The sequence below is a fragment of the Miniopterus schreibersii genome, assembly GCF_964146895.1.
Source record: "Miniopterus schreibersii genome assembly, chromosome: 5".
NCBI classification, from domain to species: domain Eukaryota; kingdom Metazoa; phylum Chordata; class Mammalia; order Chiroptera; family Miniopteridae; genus Miniopterus; species Miniopterus schreibersii.
Window position 1 is genome coordinate 21,018,157 of NC_138106.1, and position 15,286 is coordinate 21,033,442.

Here is a 15,286-nt window from a genome sequence, read left to right on the forward strand (position 1 = left end):
CAGGCTGCTGGGGGAGTGCAGCTTAAGGAGGTAGAGGGGGGCAAATGCACTGGCCCAATGCACACTGAAACCCACCTTGGATATGGTGGAACCGAGTCTGATATAAAGGCTTTTATATAAACATTTCTGATTTTTAACCTGAAGAAGAGATAGCCAAGGGAAAATAACTGTGATTAAATATTTAAAAGGCAAGCTTATAGAAATGGAATTAATTTTATTTTACAGGGCTCCAGAAGATAAAACTTAAAGGTTAAAAAAACCTCCAAGTACATCAATTAATTATCCCATCCATCCAGCCTGCCATTCTTTTAACTCACACCCAACTGACTTAAGGTCATTTATAAAAAGGGCACACAAAAAATACCCCCAAAAAGTAAATGAAGAAACCAAGGCAAAGGGGGAAAGAGGAGTTGGAAAAATAAGGCTATACCTTAGTTCTGAGCTTTTTAGCAGGAAATACAAAAAAAGAAACAGATCAGTTAAAAGATTCAGTGTTTGTAAATAAAAACCAGACAAGCTGCTTGAGAGAAGCACAACTCTTCCTGGCACTGAGATCTGGAAGAAGCTTGTCCTGGGAGCTCTCATAAAGAAGACACTGTCATGTCAAGCATAACATATTCAACCATCTTTTCACTAAATATGTTCCATGGGGCTTCTAAAAATGAGATCCTCAGTACAGGCCAATGGCATAAAAGTGTAGCTCACTACACTTTTTCAAGGGGTCTGAGTAATATAGTATTGGAACTCAACTCCTGATGCTTTGGTCCAATCCCAAAACAGGTTATACGCTAAAGGAGTGAGTAACTACATAACTTTCAAATTATTCTCCTAAAATGTTATTTCTCTTAGACCTTTTAAAAGCCTTTTTTTCCTTTTATAAATTATAAAAATATACTTAAAACACACATTGACCCTAAAGATTCCTACAAAAAAAACCCAGGATAAACAAATGCACTCAAGTCTCAGGACACAAAATCAATATACAACAATCAATTGCATTTCTATATATTAATAACTATCAGAAAGAGAAATTAAGAAAACAATCCCATTTATAATTACATCAAAAATAATAAAATATGTAGGAATAAATTTAACCAAAAAATGGAAGACCTGTACATTTGAAAGTTACTAAGAGAGTCAATCTTAAAAGTTTCTCATCACAAGAAAAAAAAATTTTTTTTGGTAACTGTGTGGTGATGGATGTTAACTAGACTTAATGTGGTGATCACTTCACAATATATACAAAATCAAATCATTATGTTGTACACCTAAAACTAATGCATAGTTATATGTCAATTATATCTCAACTGAAAAAAAAAAAAAGCACATCCCAAGAAGCAGTGGGCAGTATAGATTCTGGGACTGGGTTGTCAAGGCTCATGACCCCAGATTTACTGCTTATCAGGGCTGTGATTCCAGTTGAACTGCCTGCCCTCTCTCTGACTCAATTTCTTCTTCTGAAAAGGAAACTAAAAGCAGTATATCAGAGGGTAAAGCTCTTCGAGCCTGGCACTCAGTAAAGGTTACATATAAGGTGGCTGGCATTGTCACTGCAAATGGATTTGGGAGAGACGAAGGGTCAAAGCTTTGAGGCCACGGAAAAGTTTTCTGCATTGATCTTCGAGGAGCCCCTAAGTTTCAGAATGTGTCAGAAGCAGGCCTTTAACAGTCATCAAAAGCCTTACATGTACATAGCCTCGATTTAGCAGTTATGTTCCCAACTGGAAATCTATCCCATGGAAATCATCAGGTCCTATGCAAGGATCTGATTGCAAGGAAACCTGTGGAGGCACTGCTATAATGGTGAGGTACTGAAAACTAAATTATCCCAGGCTTTTGTTTCTATGCAGTTTTATCACACGTGTAGCTTTATGTAACCACCACAACAATCAAGATACAAAACTGTTCCATCACCACAGAGCTTCCTCCCGCTGCCCTGCATCGCCTTAGAGCTGCATCTACCTTCTCCCTCTCCTTCGTCCCTAACCCCTGACAACTGCTCTCCATCTCTACATTTTATTTCAAGAATTAATAGTCTAGCACATTGTAAATATTAATCTCTATGAGATTACATTCTAGCACTTAATGCTCGACATGTGGACTGTCTTGGCTTACAAACTCTAGTTTATTTTTTTCCTGTGGAAGTAAACATTATTTGTCACTAGTTTAATGAATGAGCTCTCTGGTACAGTCCCAGTTGACTTGAGAACAAGAAAATATACTTTAGGTAGAGGTTTTATTGCTTCTGAAGTGAATCATTTTAAATGCTATTTTGGTGATAATATTCCCCAAATAGAGATAAGCTTATAGCCACTTGCCTTACTTCCACAGGTTTCTAATGTGTTTACCAATTTAAAAATTTAATATGAACACTGTTTTACAGTGGAAAAGTATCAGAAGGTAGCTTTCAATAACCTATAACATCTGGAAACATCTGAGAAGTTGAATTGCTCTAAACTGTTTTGAAACTGTCTACTTTAGAAATCACTACAGTTAAAAAATTATGTACAGTGCATGGTAAGCATATGATCCATTGGGTCACAAATGGCCAGGAGTGATGTCCAACAGCTCAAGTCAAGTTGTAGGGAAAGGTTAGCTTTAGAGTAAAGCAGGCAGAATGAAAAATGACTTTGTGTCTCCCCACTTGCCCCACAGACCTCTCCTTTCTCCTAGACCTTCCCAAACAGGAATTCTATACTCATTTAACAAACAATAACTCCCCCATTTTCCCCTCCCCCAGTCCCTGGCAACCACCATTCTCATTTCTGTCTCAATGAACTTGCCTATTTTAGGTACCTCCAATAAGTGGGAGCACACACTTTTGACCTTTTGTGTCTGGCTTATTTCACTTAGTATAATATTTTCAAGGTTCATCCATGTTGTAGCATGTGCAAGAAAGTCACTCCTTTTTAAGGATAAATAATATTCCATTATCTGTGTATATATATTTGTTTATCTAGTCATCTGTTATCCATTCATCTTTTTGTCCACCTTTTTGCTATTGTGAATAGTGCTATGAACATTGTTGTACAAGTAAATATATTATACATTTTCATAAATCCATCCTCATGTATTCTTGTTGTACAAATAAACTTTTAGAGCACTTTCTGATTTAGAGGTCGAAAAGAAATCAATGATAACGTACATTTTAAAGAGTCCAATATTTTATTATCAGCATTAATATTTGTTCATGCTGAAGATTCAGGAATAAAACAATGGACAAAAATCTGGAATGTAAGCAACACTATGTAGGTATATCATAAATATATAGGAATGTTTTGCAAATTATTGGACTAAAAATATAAAAGATGAAACTACATCAATTATTGTACTTAGTCTTTCTGTATATACTTGTAGTATTAAACAAACAGCAAGGGCTTATACTTTAAGATTCTGCCTTTCTCTTTAGCAAAGAATACATGCTTACCCTTGGTTAACCAGAATTAGTTTCAAAGGTAAAACTTCTTGAAGGTAGGCATGGCAGTTAGTGCTTTAGACCTATGCTCTTGCTGAGCTGGCTGCTTGATGATCGCTCGCGTTCTTTAGTAATTTCCAGCTCAATTTTGGCTTTGATTTTCTCCCAGTCTATTTGGAGCTGCAGTAGAAGAAAAGAGGAAACGTGCTTATATAGTAAAGATACTTTTGTTCAATCCGAAGAAACCAAGAAAAAACAAACATAGAATGCATAACTTCTAAAACATTAGAGTAGAAGGGCATAAAAGAAAAGTTAAGAAAAAATAATGCTCAAAAAAAATAATGATAATAACTTTAAGAATAATACCAAGCATAACAATAACCACAATAAAAAGCAAACACTCTCACTGTGATTCAAAAGACCAAAATCTTGTTGCAGCTATTTATAAAAGGCACAGCTAAACAGTGCCTTGGAGCCTTAGGGTTCCGCACAGGTGCCTAGGGAAACGGGTGAATGTGGGCTGCTCTCCGCCAAGCCTGTTGCAAACGGGCAGCTCTTCACCGCTCACATTGGAGGTTTCCATTAGAGGCCTACCTGTGGGGAAAGACAGGGCAGCATCTGCTTCCCTGAGCATACTCTGCAAAAACGGCTCCTCTGCAACAACTCTTAAAATAATATAAAGTCATAGTGGTTAAAACAATAATGTCAAGATATTAGAGGAAGTAGTGGGAAAGCAAGGCTGGGACACATATAAAAAGAATCATTGAAAAGTGAAAATATTTTTTCTGTTTCCTTCCCTTTGATTCCTGATGTAGCATCTCTGCCCTGCCCTCATTATATTTGGTATCAGGAATGGATTCTGCCCCGAGTTCTATGAACAATTTCTTTAAGAAAAAGCATTCTTCTGTTTTAAAAAGTTTGGAGATCACTAATTAAGGGATGTGTCCTCAGGCAAGACATGGGAAAAATTGGGTCCTAGGCTAAACTAACTCTGATTTACTATGAAATAAACACAAACTCCTAAGACTGAGCCAAAAGTAAATAGGTTTACACCGCCATGTAGGGGAACTGGGTGGAATAAGTAGTAATATACTATGCTGAAGTACTGTTTGCTGCTTGAACAGATTTACCTTAAGTAACCAAGAGATTAATTTAACCTTAACAGGAATTCATGCCTCCTTTATTTCATGCTGGAAGTTGATGGAATTAAGTACTTGGTTCTTTTTTTATTCCAGTACCCTTTGTCCAAATTTCTGTGAATTAATTTGTGGATATTTTTGGTCAACTTTTAAAAAGATAATAATTTCATACACTTTTTCTAATAGAAGATGAATGTCTGTACTAAGTTGCAGGGAACAGCTCATTGTATGGCAGGACAAATGTTAGATTATTTGAAGGACCAATTTTTCAATCAGGCCAGAACTTTATATTTTTTTAAATGGCAAAACATTTGTTTCTATGTCTAACAAACCATTTGCAAAGAGAAAGATAAACTTGATGAATGCTTTGGCCTTCTTCCAGACTTAAATTGACTTATATATGTTTCTCAAATCAATCACAATAAAATCATATATTGATGGTACTCTGAATGACTGTTGCTCTGTTACACCAGAAGTCCATCAAGTAAATTGATGACATCTATATTAGTTACTTGTTATAACACAAATGAGGGTGTCAGTTGATAGGCGCCCTACTGAAAATAAATGTTTCACTTTCACTTCAGTATTTATTCAGTTATAGAACAGTGTTCTGATCATTTAGTCCTTGGAATAGAGTATTTTTAATAGTGAGTTTTATATAAGGACATAATCATGACAGCTGTCAAGTGGCTTCTACACTAAAACACATCCTTCTCTTGCAGGGAGTGTCGACACTATTTGACACCTCTTATTCTAGTTCCTCGTCAATTCTTATTCACACAGAAGTAATTTCAAAATCGCACCAGGTGGCTCTCCGCCCTCCCTCTCTCTCAGCTGGAAGTCAGCTTCCAGCAACACAGGGGATGCAGGCCCATCAGGCACAAGTTCACTTCATTTCCTTCCTTGTGCTCCCAAACGGAATATATATGTTTTTTCATGTATTCAAATTCAAAGGATACCAATTTGTATCTTCTCATGTTCCTTATGCAGATTAATGAAATGCTGCTCACAAAGTGTTGGTTGCTTGGGTTTTTGCTCTTTTTTCCTTTCTCCTAGCATATAATGTTTTAAACATTTTCAGGTTCTTCTACCTTTCTTCTTTCACAGAGTATGATTCAGTAGATTGAATATATTCCTCAAGTGGATTTTATTTGCCAGGTTTCAAATTATTTTACAAAAACTACTGAACACCATTGTAAACCAGGTACAATGACTCTAATGGGGTTCTTAGAAGACAGTACATCTTATATGAATCCCAAATTTCCACATTTTAAGCTAGAAATGCCCAAAAAACATTTCCAGGCTCATAGATATGAATGTATGTCAAACTTTTGACTCCTAAATATATCTAAACTTTCATATTACGCATTGTGAACACACTAGAATTCAATATATCTAGTATAAATTTCTCAAATTAAAAATATTTTTTTGTATTCAACTCTTAGATCTGAAATAAGGAATTTATATAATCACAGTTTTGGCTACAATAGATAAATAGTGGGGATTTTTTAAGTCAAAGATAATTTTCATCTTAAAATACTGCTTTATAATTTCTAGTTAAGTTCCAAATTACACTTATGAAGAAGAAAAGTAGAAAACTAGAACACAGTGCCATAGGAAGTCAAAGTAATCTATATAGTTTCAGGATGAAAAGAAAGCAAACTACCTAAAACAGCCATGTTGTTCTGATTATCCCACTTTAAACATTTCCACTACTGTTGTGACTGGAGTATTGCACTTTGGTAATAGTTGAATACATATATAATGAGAAAGAAGATCAAAATGTTGAGTTTTTGCTATCTAAAATAGAATTTCCTTGAAGGTAAGAACTATACTATCTATGTTCTCAAAAGCACCAAAAGTGAAAATACTGAAAGGAAATATTGATGATGTTGATGAAGAAACATAGTAGTATTAACCTGCTTTAAAATTATATAATAAAGTAAATTTAAGGTGGGTGCTCATTTTTAATCAGCTCTGCTCTAGGCACTGGGGCAAACTCTCTTGTTCTGCCTCTCCTTGTGGGCTAATATGTACTGGAATGACTCTTCTAATTGGAGTTATAAAATATGAGATTCTGGAATTTCAGAGGCAAAGGTTTACCAGTACTTCTTTGGTCTTAGGCACTGAAATTCACTTGGGCTAGGCACCTCTAGAGGTGCAACCTAGCTCCCTAGAATTCTACAGGGTGACAGAGTATCCATTTTCTGGGCAGTGCCTCTGTGCTTACACAATTCCCCTGGAGCAGAAGGGGCAGCTGATGAAAGACAAAATTCAGAAGTCAGAAGCCTTTATCCCAGACATTCCTATTGTTTATCTAAAATATTAATTAGCACCCAGCCTTAACACAAATTGGATATTACAAAAACAGATTGGAGTTAATCAAAACATAGCTGTAAGATTTTTAAAAATTAGTAATATAATTATATAGTCAAAATAAGACCACAACATCATAAGGCAAAAAGCAATTATTTTAGATTAAGGTATGGGTTATTCAAATTCTGTCTCATTAAGATGAATATTATATATAATTATAAAACACATACATTATTATAAAATATTGTATAATACTTACACCTTCTGCATACTGCAAGTATCGTTTATTAGTTTCCTGTTTACCAAATGTCTCCAAAAACTTTTGACGGTAGGCAAGAACTGTATCAACATGTGTTTTGTATTTAACAGCCAGTTCAAGCGCCCTGTAATGAGAATAAAACAGATTATCAACACTGCTGTATTGGCCTCTACGGGCAGTATAGTTCTGCGGTGAGAGGATGGGACAAAGGGTCTACGTTGTCCCTTCCACTCATCCCTCAGTATGGAGCGTCATTCCCTACCTCAGCCATCTTGCAAATTTCTACTTATACTTCAAGGTCCAGATCAAGCATGAGCTCTTCTCCCTGACCAGCTCCCCTTGTAGAAATAAATGACCATTATCTTACCTGTGCTCTATAACATCTTACGCATACTGTTATTACAGCACTACTTATAGTGTATTATAAGTCTGTTTGATTCACTAACCTAGATATTTATTGAAGGAAGATTTTGCTTTCATTTCTTTTTGGTGAGCACAACAGAGTATATGTGTGGTAAATGTTGATTGAAAAATTCATTGACATCACAGTAAAATGTAAGTAAATGGAAGTGGTTCAACTATCTTGACCATTTTTGTAAGTCTATAATGAATTTTTTTCTGTTTAATATTCAACTAAATACTGATATCCTTATTCTACTAATACAGCACATTTAAAATATTATGAAAATAAAATTTGAGAATAAGTTTGGCAAAACGCCTTTGCCATTTGATTCTTAGAAAAATTTAATAGCCATTTAAATTTTATAATCTAATTAATATCTACATAACTAAGTTATTTAAAAGGTAATATTTAAATAGCTGACAAGAAGTAAATGAATTGCTGAAATCAGTAGTATAATACCAAAGACATAAAATCTATATATTGATAATATAGTGGGAAATGAAAAAATTAATCCTCAGTTCCAGGCTGGTTTTTGTATGCAGGTTCTGGACAGCATCTCAGCCCATGATCCTATGCATAGCTTACATTAGCTGAGTCAGGAACCATCCAGTAGAGTGTAGCTCTCCTATACTGTTCTTGGTATCCTGTTTTAAAGTACAGGAAACAGCCATCATAATAGTCAAAGTACACTGTTCCTCAAGGTTTCTCGCTTTCTAATATGACTTGTAACTTCTAAATTGGCCAATCATGATTTCTTAGAGCCAACTATTATAAATCTGTTGTTTTCCATAAGACTGACTACTAACTAGATTTTTTTGCAACATGTGACTCTTTAGTAGGAGAATCTGTTTCATTCTTAGCATGCTTTGGTTTGACCTAAGCTAAATAATCACTTTAAGATTTTAGATATATTGTGTATATTAATTGATAATTGATAGACAATTGAGAAATTAGACTTAATATGAAAAAATTATGAATTTAAGTCACATTAATACAAATGATAATGCCAAAATTCAGCACAACGATTTCTTAATAAAAATATATTGGCATAAACCATATTGCTAAATTCAAGGGTATTTGCTACCCATCACAAACTCCTCACAAAGTTCCTTTATTCCTCTGTGACTAAGTCTTTCAGAGAAAAAGAGGGTACACAGGAAAGAATGTAGAGGTACTGGAATAGAGAGAAACAAAAGTGGGAGAGGAGAGAAGGCAAGAAACAGTTCCCAGCGGACCAAGAGAGGGGGAGCGTCTCTGCCTTCGGCTCTCCAACCCTCTCCCACACCATCCCCCTGTATGTCCCTAAGCCTCTCTGATTCAGTGGTGTGTACGTGAGTGGAAACTCTGGTGAACCACCCCTTTGTCACTTTAGAAGTTCCATTTCCCATTCTTTCTTTACGATTGTACACGATGAGGGAAAGAGTTCTTGACTGCACACAACCAGAAGTGTTCTAAGTGGGGAATATACATCAGCATCCAGTGGGGCTTTTCAAACATTCCGAAGAGATACTTTGTTATGGAACATCAGTGCATGTAATTATGTACAAAGGATAGAATATGATGTCTAATCCTGCATTTAGATACTAGATACTAAGCATTATCTATCATTATAGCCATTACTGTTGTTATAAAATATGTATTAATTTATCGGATTAAAAAGCAGTGGCTAAAGATAAACATTCAAATGATATGTGCTATTTTAAATGTTCTCTAAGAGTACACACTGGGTAAAAAATGTCTCCTTACCACATTTAGAAGGTAATTTATTCCAAATTATATAAGGGTTATGGGAACAGTATGTCTCTAGCAAATGGTTATTTGGCAACCAAACAAATGTGACATTAGATTATGGGGCTGGAATAAATCCATGTATCTTCTCTGATTTTAAATAGAAGGAAGTTATATAAAAAGATAACTCCAAAATATGATTTTTTTGCATAACTTGAATGAAGCAAAATCACTTTACATAACTGGTAGAAGTAGATAAATTATTTTTATTAATATTTAACATAGAGAATCAATATATATACCTGGAGTTTTTAGTTTCTATATCTCTGAACTTCAGTTTTTTAGAACAGACCACCACCAAATGTCCAAAGTGAATGTCAAGTAGATAACTTGCTTACCTACAACTCTTCCAAGGACTGCATTTTATTAGGTTGCAGGCAATTTTCAAATTCAAGTAGGAATGACAGAAGCACAAACCAGCAAGACTATGCTTCTCAAATGGAATCACACATTATAATATGTTCCCTTCTAAAGGTTTTAAACAAATATAGAAGTTCAGGGATCTTAAGAGCAATCTATTTATCATCCAATCTATTCTTTGGATTATGCTGTTATAAACTGATTCTTATACTGGATCCAAATACATATCCCTACTCCTACCTTTTTATCTTTAGCCATACCATTTTTTTTTTTTTTTTTTTATCCTCACTTGAGGATATTTTTTCCATTGCTTTTCAGAGAGAGTGGGAGAGAGAGAGGAAAGGAGGGAAGGAGGGAGGGAGAGAGAAAGAAACACCAATGTGAGAGAGACTTACTTGACTGGTTGCCTCCCACACGTGCCCTGACCAGGAACGGGGAGCAAACCTAAAACCCAGGTATGTGCCCTTGACTGGGTTTCAAACCCATGGCCCTTTGGTGCGAGGGCCGGCGCTCTAACCACTTAGGACACCATCCAGGGCTTAGCCATACCATTTAGAATAAAAAATTATCATCACAGAACTTGTTTGATTTTGTTCACTGCTGTATTCCCAGAGCTTAAAACTTAGCACATGAGAGAAACTCAATAAATATTTTAAAATGAATAATAGCTACCACTTATTTTAGCTTACTATATGTCAGGAGTATGCTAAGAAATTTTTACAATTTTAATCCTGACAATAAACACAAGGTTTATTATCACCATTTTCAACATAAGGAAACTGCAATTTACAGAGCCTCAGTAACCTGTCCAAGATCACAGAGCTACACATGCAGAACCAGAAGTCAAATCAGGGTCCGATTCCAAAGCCCCCACTCTTCACCACTGCATTTGCCCGTTTCCTATTCAACAGTCTTTTTGAGCAAGTACACTTAAAATGACCAGATACTTCACCAAAAGATAGATTGTTTGTTTTTTAAAGCAGTGTCCTCTGGGAAGAGGTAAGTTTTACTTAAGTCAAGGAGGTACAAGAAATGTTCAGAGGGCATCATATACATTATATACATTATAAGCCATCAATAGAAGCCATCAGAGGCAAATATCCTCATCGTCCTGCTAGGATACTGATGCACTATTATGTATCCACACTTAATGTTTGTAGAGGAGCACTAGGAAATGATTAAGGTTATTGCACAGAGAATAAGCGCATGAGTATTAAGACCTACTATGTATGTGTAACATAAAACATTTGTCCTTAAATAAGTGTATAGTTATAATCTGAAAGGGGAAAGACGATGTAAAAATCTGCAAAGATAAACAATGAAAGAGATAAACAGCAATCCAATAAAAAAATATTAGTGGTACCAAGAGCACATATCTAATTGCTTGATGATACTAAGAAAATTCAAGTCCTCTTTGATATTAGAAGTCTAAGTTCAAATCCTAGATCTGCCACCAAGTTATGAGTAAGCCTCAGCTACTTCATTAGTAAAATGCTGTGATAACCAATCAGATGATATATGGAAAGTGTTTAACACAATTCCTGGCATATCATAAGCACTCAATAAACACAGGCTTCACTGTTGCTTTTTTACTGTCTTGTAATTTTATTTTATTTTTAATTAAATCCCTTACTTTAATTAAATGAGATATCTCGGTGTGGTTTTTATTTGCATTTCCCTAGTAACTAGTGATGCTGAGCATCTTTTCATACACCTGTTGGCCATCTGTATGTCTTCCTTGGAAAAGTGTCTATTCAGGTCCTCTGCCCATTTTTTCAATCACATTGTTATCTGTTGTTGAGTTGTATGAATTCTTTATATATTTTGGATATTAGCCCCTTATTGGAAGTATCATTTACAAATAGCTTCTCCCATTTGGTTGGCTGCCTTTTTGTTTTGTTTTCTTTTTGATGGTTTCTTTTGCTGTGCAGAAGCTTTTTAGTTTGATGTAGTCTCATTTGTTTATTTTTGCTTTTGTTTCCCTTGCCTTGGAGGTCAAGTTCACAAAAACACCTCTGAGACCAATATCCGTAAGCTTAGTGCCTATGTTTTCTTCTATGTATTTCATTGTCTCAGGTCTTACATTCCAAGTCTTTAATCCATTTTGAGTTAATGTTTGTGTATGGTATAAGACAGTAGTCTAGTTTCATTTGAATTACTATTATTAATGATAATAAAACAGAATTCCTAACTAGGTTATAAGGTTTTTAAGCTAAAGATTTTTCAAAAGTTTTTAAAAAATACTGTACAGTGTTCAGAATGCTATACAAATAGTAGTTTCTAACACTTATCAATATTAATATTTTCTCAAAAATACTGGTTGAAAGAATGCTTTAAACATTATTCTTTCCTATTTCTCATGTAATTCATAGCTTGGTAATGGGATACACAATTTTTATTAATTACTTAATAAAGAGTTTTAAAAATAGTAGTTATACTGTCTCTTTCCAAATTAGTTTTTTAAAATTTATGAATTAAGAATAAATTGAGGAGAAAGACAATAACTTATTCATGTTTGCAGAACCAAAAATATTTTTCATGATTCTTTGTGCAGTTAAACAATGACAACAAATTTGTCTAAATAAAGGACCTAAAAAGAATGGCTGAATTGTATGAATAGTAAATAGATTGTTAGTACATAAATTAAATAAAGAGACTATGTCAATGACAAAATTAATTGTCTGCCATTCTTGTTACTTCTATTCAAGGGAAAGGTAGAGATAGGATGTCTATAAAAATTCTAATCTAAGGGGACTGTAATTAAAAGATTTATGGGTTATATTTGAGCCTAGAGAGAAACAAAGATGATGGAAGATATTTCTAACCTGGAAAAGTAGGCACACCAATTTTATAACATAGTAACTTCAGGTGTATGTATATAAGCACTACAACCCTGTTCACTGAGACATACCTGAGAAAATGAGCGGTGGAACCTAACACATCACAGGGAAGGAACAGCATGCTACTCTGTCTTAGAAATCAATCTGTCCCAAAACCTAATTGTGGGGGAAGGTTACTACCAACCACTCCTTACTACAAATCCTTTCAGTTTTCTTCCTTAGCATCACAAATCTCTCTTGGCTCTTCTCTCTGTCTGACTGCTTTATTCCAATCTTCCAGTGAACTTCTCTTCTTTCACTCATCCCCTAAATGTTGTCTTCTCACTCCACACATTCCCCAGTCCATTCCATCCATTCATTTGGCTTCAACCACTATCCATTTCCTGATGACTCCAAAATCTACATCTCCAATTCAAATCTTTCCCATGAGCTCCTGGTCCATTTAATCAACTATTATCACATATTTCTTCAGAAATATTTCAATTTCAACATGCCTAAAACTGAACTATTTCCCCTTCCAAATCTGCTAATATTAGTATTTTCATCTGTTCATCTACTGAAATCAGAAATTTGGGATACATCCTAGACTCTCTTTTCTTCTTCACACCCCAACTTCTAATCCAATCACAAGTTCAGAGAAGACATAAATCTTTAATGACAACTACTCACAAATATGAACATGAATACTTCTTTTGTGATGTTAGAAAACTATTAAGTACAGTGAAAAATGTAATTTCCTAAAGTGGTAGGTAAAAGAGTAAGATCAATCTGGTTCGGAATTGCTAAACACTATTTTTATTACCTTTCCCAGTTGTAGAGATTAATATTGATCTGGATCGCTTGGTAAACAAGGCCAGCCTGAAGAAGTAATATTTCAGCCTCCTGTATATTCCCACTAAACATTAATATGTGGGCCATTTTTGATTCTTTAGATGGAAGATCTTTTATAGAATTGATGTACTGAACCTTATCGATCTAATAAAAGAAAAAATATTTGAATTGGACAGTAACAGAAATATAACAAATTATGGCAACACACACACATATACACATAAGTGAACATTATTTACTTCACCAATTGCTGCATAGGCTATTTCTGCAGTATTCATATCTCTATTAGCAACTGCCATAGCTGCTAGGCAGGCCCACATGGTTTGCTCCTAAAATGAAATATAAAGATAATTATATCAACTACATGGCTGAAGTTTTAAAATAAATAGTGATTTAAAATATAATAAAGTTATATTTTAATAAAAAATTAAAAATTACTGAGCATGGCACTGAAAGAAATAATAATTCAATGAGTTAATGATGTAGAAATTTCATTGTGGCTACTTTGTTAAAATGTATTAATAACAGAGAGAATGACTTTTGAATAAATTTTTAAAATTTTCTTTCTAAGTATCAGAGATTTATTTTTGAACTCACAATATACTTTTAAGATAACTTAAGGTTTAAACCCTTCAGTCTTTTTAATGAGATGTCGAAGAATACAACATATAGGGAAACTGAGGAATAGTAAAGTTTTTGGATAATGCTAGTATAGCAGATTGCCATCAGCAACCCATTGTAAGAAAAAACATCAAAAAGTCATTCCACACAAGTGTATTTTAAGGAATGTTAACCAATGTTCAACAAAAGAGTTCTATGGCCAAACACATTTGGAAAACCCTGGATTCAACCAAGTTGGGAAATGCTGATCTAAAGCAGATTCTTAACCTTAGCTGCATAAATCATCTGAGGAACATAGAAACTATGCCCAGGCCTCTGCCCAGATTTAAGAAATTAGAATCTCTGTGGGGCTACAAGTTGGGAATCTGACTTCTAAAAAAGTTCCCCTGAAGACTTTTTTATATCAATATTAAGAAACTACCCACTTAGGTTACAGCTTCTTCAGAGAATAAATCACAAAGCATCTATCCTCCTGAATCACTCATATCTTCACTTATAAAAAGAGACACGATCCCAACTGCATATTTTTCCAGCCCTTAACTGTTGTCATTTCTCATCTTGCACATACACTGTGTAAACTAATACACAACACATACACAACGATGGATCTGAAATGTAAGTACCTTAACAAAGCGACAAAGTCTTACAGCATCTTCCCATTTTGAACCGCTCACATATTCATGGAGAATGGCAGGATATGGAGATATGCTGATGTGAACCAGGGAGCCATCGGCTCTTCTTATAGTTACCTGATTTCCAACAAAACTCACAATGTGGGGATTTTTACTAAATTCACTGTAGAAAAAGAAGCAAAGTGCAATTTATATTCTGAGCAAATTTTTCATATATATTAAATTTGGGGAGTTGATCCCTGACATACATACAAACTATCCAACTTCCAAAATGCACCTCCAAAAAAGTTAACTCCACTGAGTGTATATTTTCAAATAAATATTTTAATCTAACTTTTTATTTACACTTGGAGCAAAATATACTATTTAACGTGGCAAAACTATTGCAATTGTGCGAGCTAGTCCTAAAAGCATTTCAAATTACTTTTTCCCCTCAGTCCTAGGGTAAATCACACAAATGATTGAATCACTGAGCTTGAGCTTTTAAAGTGTTAAAGTGTAAGCCATTAAAAATTAAGTTGACTTCAAGATTATTTCTTCACTATAAAAAGATGAAGTTTAAGTAAAGAGACTAACTTTTCTTCATTAGTTTAAAAACTTTTAAAATGATGCCTGTCCAGTTTTGCTAAGGTCTTAAATTTAAATATTAAAAGTGAACTCAAAAGAGATTTGCAAGTTAAGC

At 34.5% G+C, this 15,286-nt stretch overlaps 1 protein-coding gene across 5 annotated transcripts in view; it reads right to left on the bottom strand.

The window, feature by feature from the left end:
• Positions 1–3,144: 3,144 nt before the first annotated feature.
• IFT80 (intraflagellar transport 80) overlaps positions 3,145–15,286 on the bottom strand; it is an 82,478-nt gene continuing 70,336 nt past the window's right edge. For all 5 annotated transcript variants that reach the window (XM_081138090.1, XM_081138087.1, XM_081138091.1 and 2 more), the window contains 5 exons: positions 14,596–14,767; positions 13,591–13,680; positions 13,323–13,495; positions 7,130–7,253; positions 3,145–3,595 (listed from right to left, as the gene is read on the bottom strand). In XM_081138090.1, the coding sequence (XP_080994216.1) occupies positions 3,485–3,595; positions 7,130–7,253; positions 13,323–13,495; positions 13,591–13,680; positions 14,596–14,767 (670 nt within the window). In that variant the 3' untranslated portion in view covers positions 3,145–3,484. The remainder of the gene's footprint in view (positions 3,596–7,129; positions 7,254–13,322; positions 13,496–13,590; positions 13,681–14,595; positions 14,768–15,286) is intronic.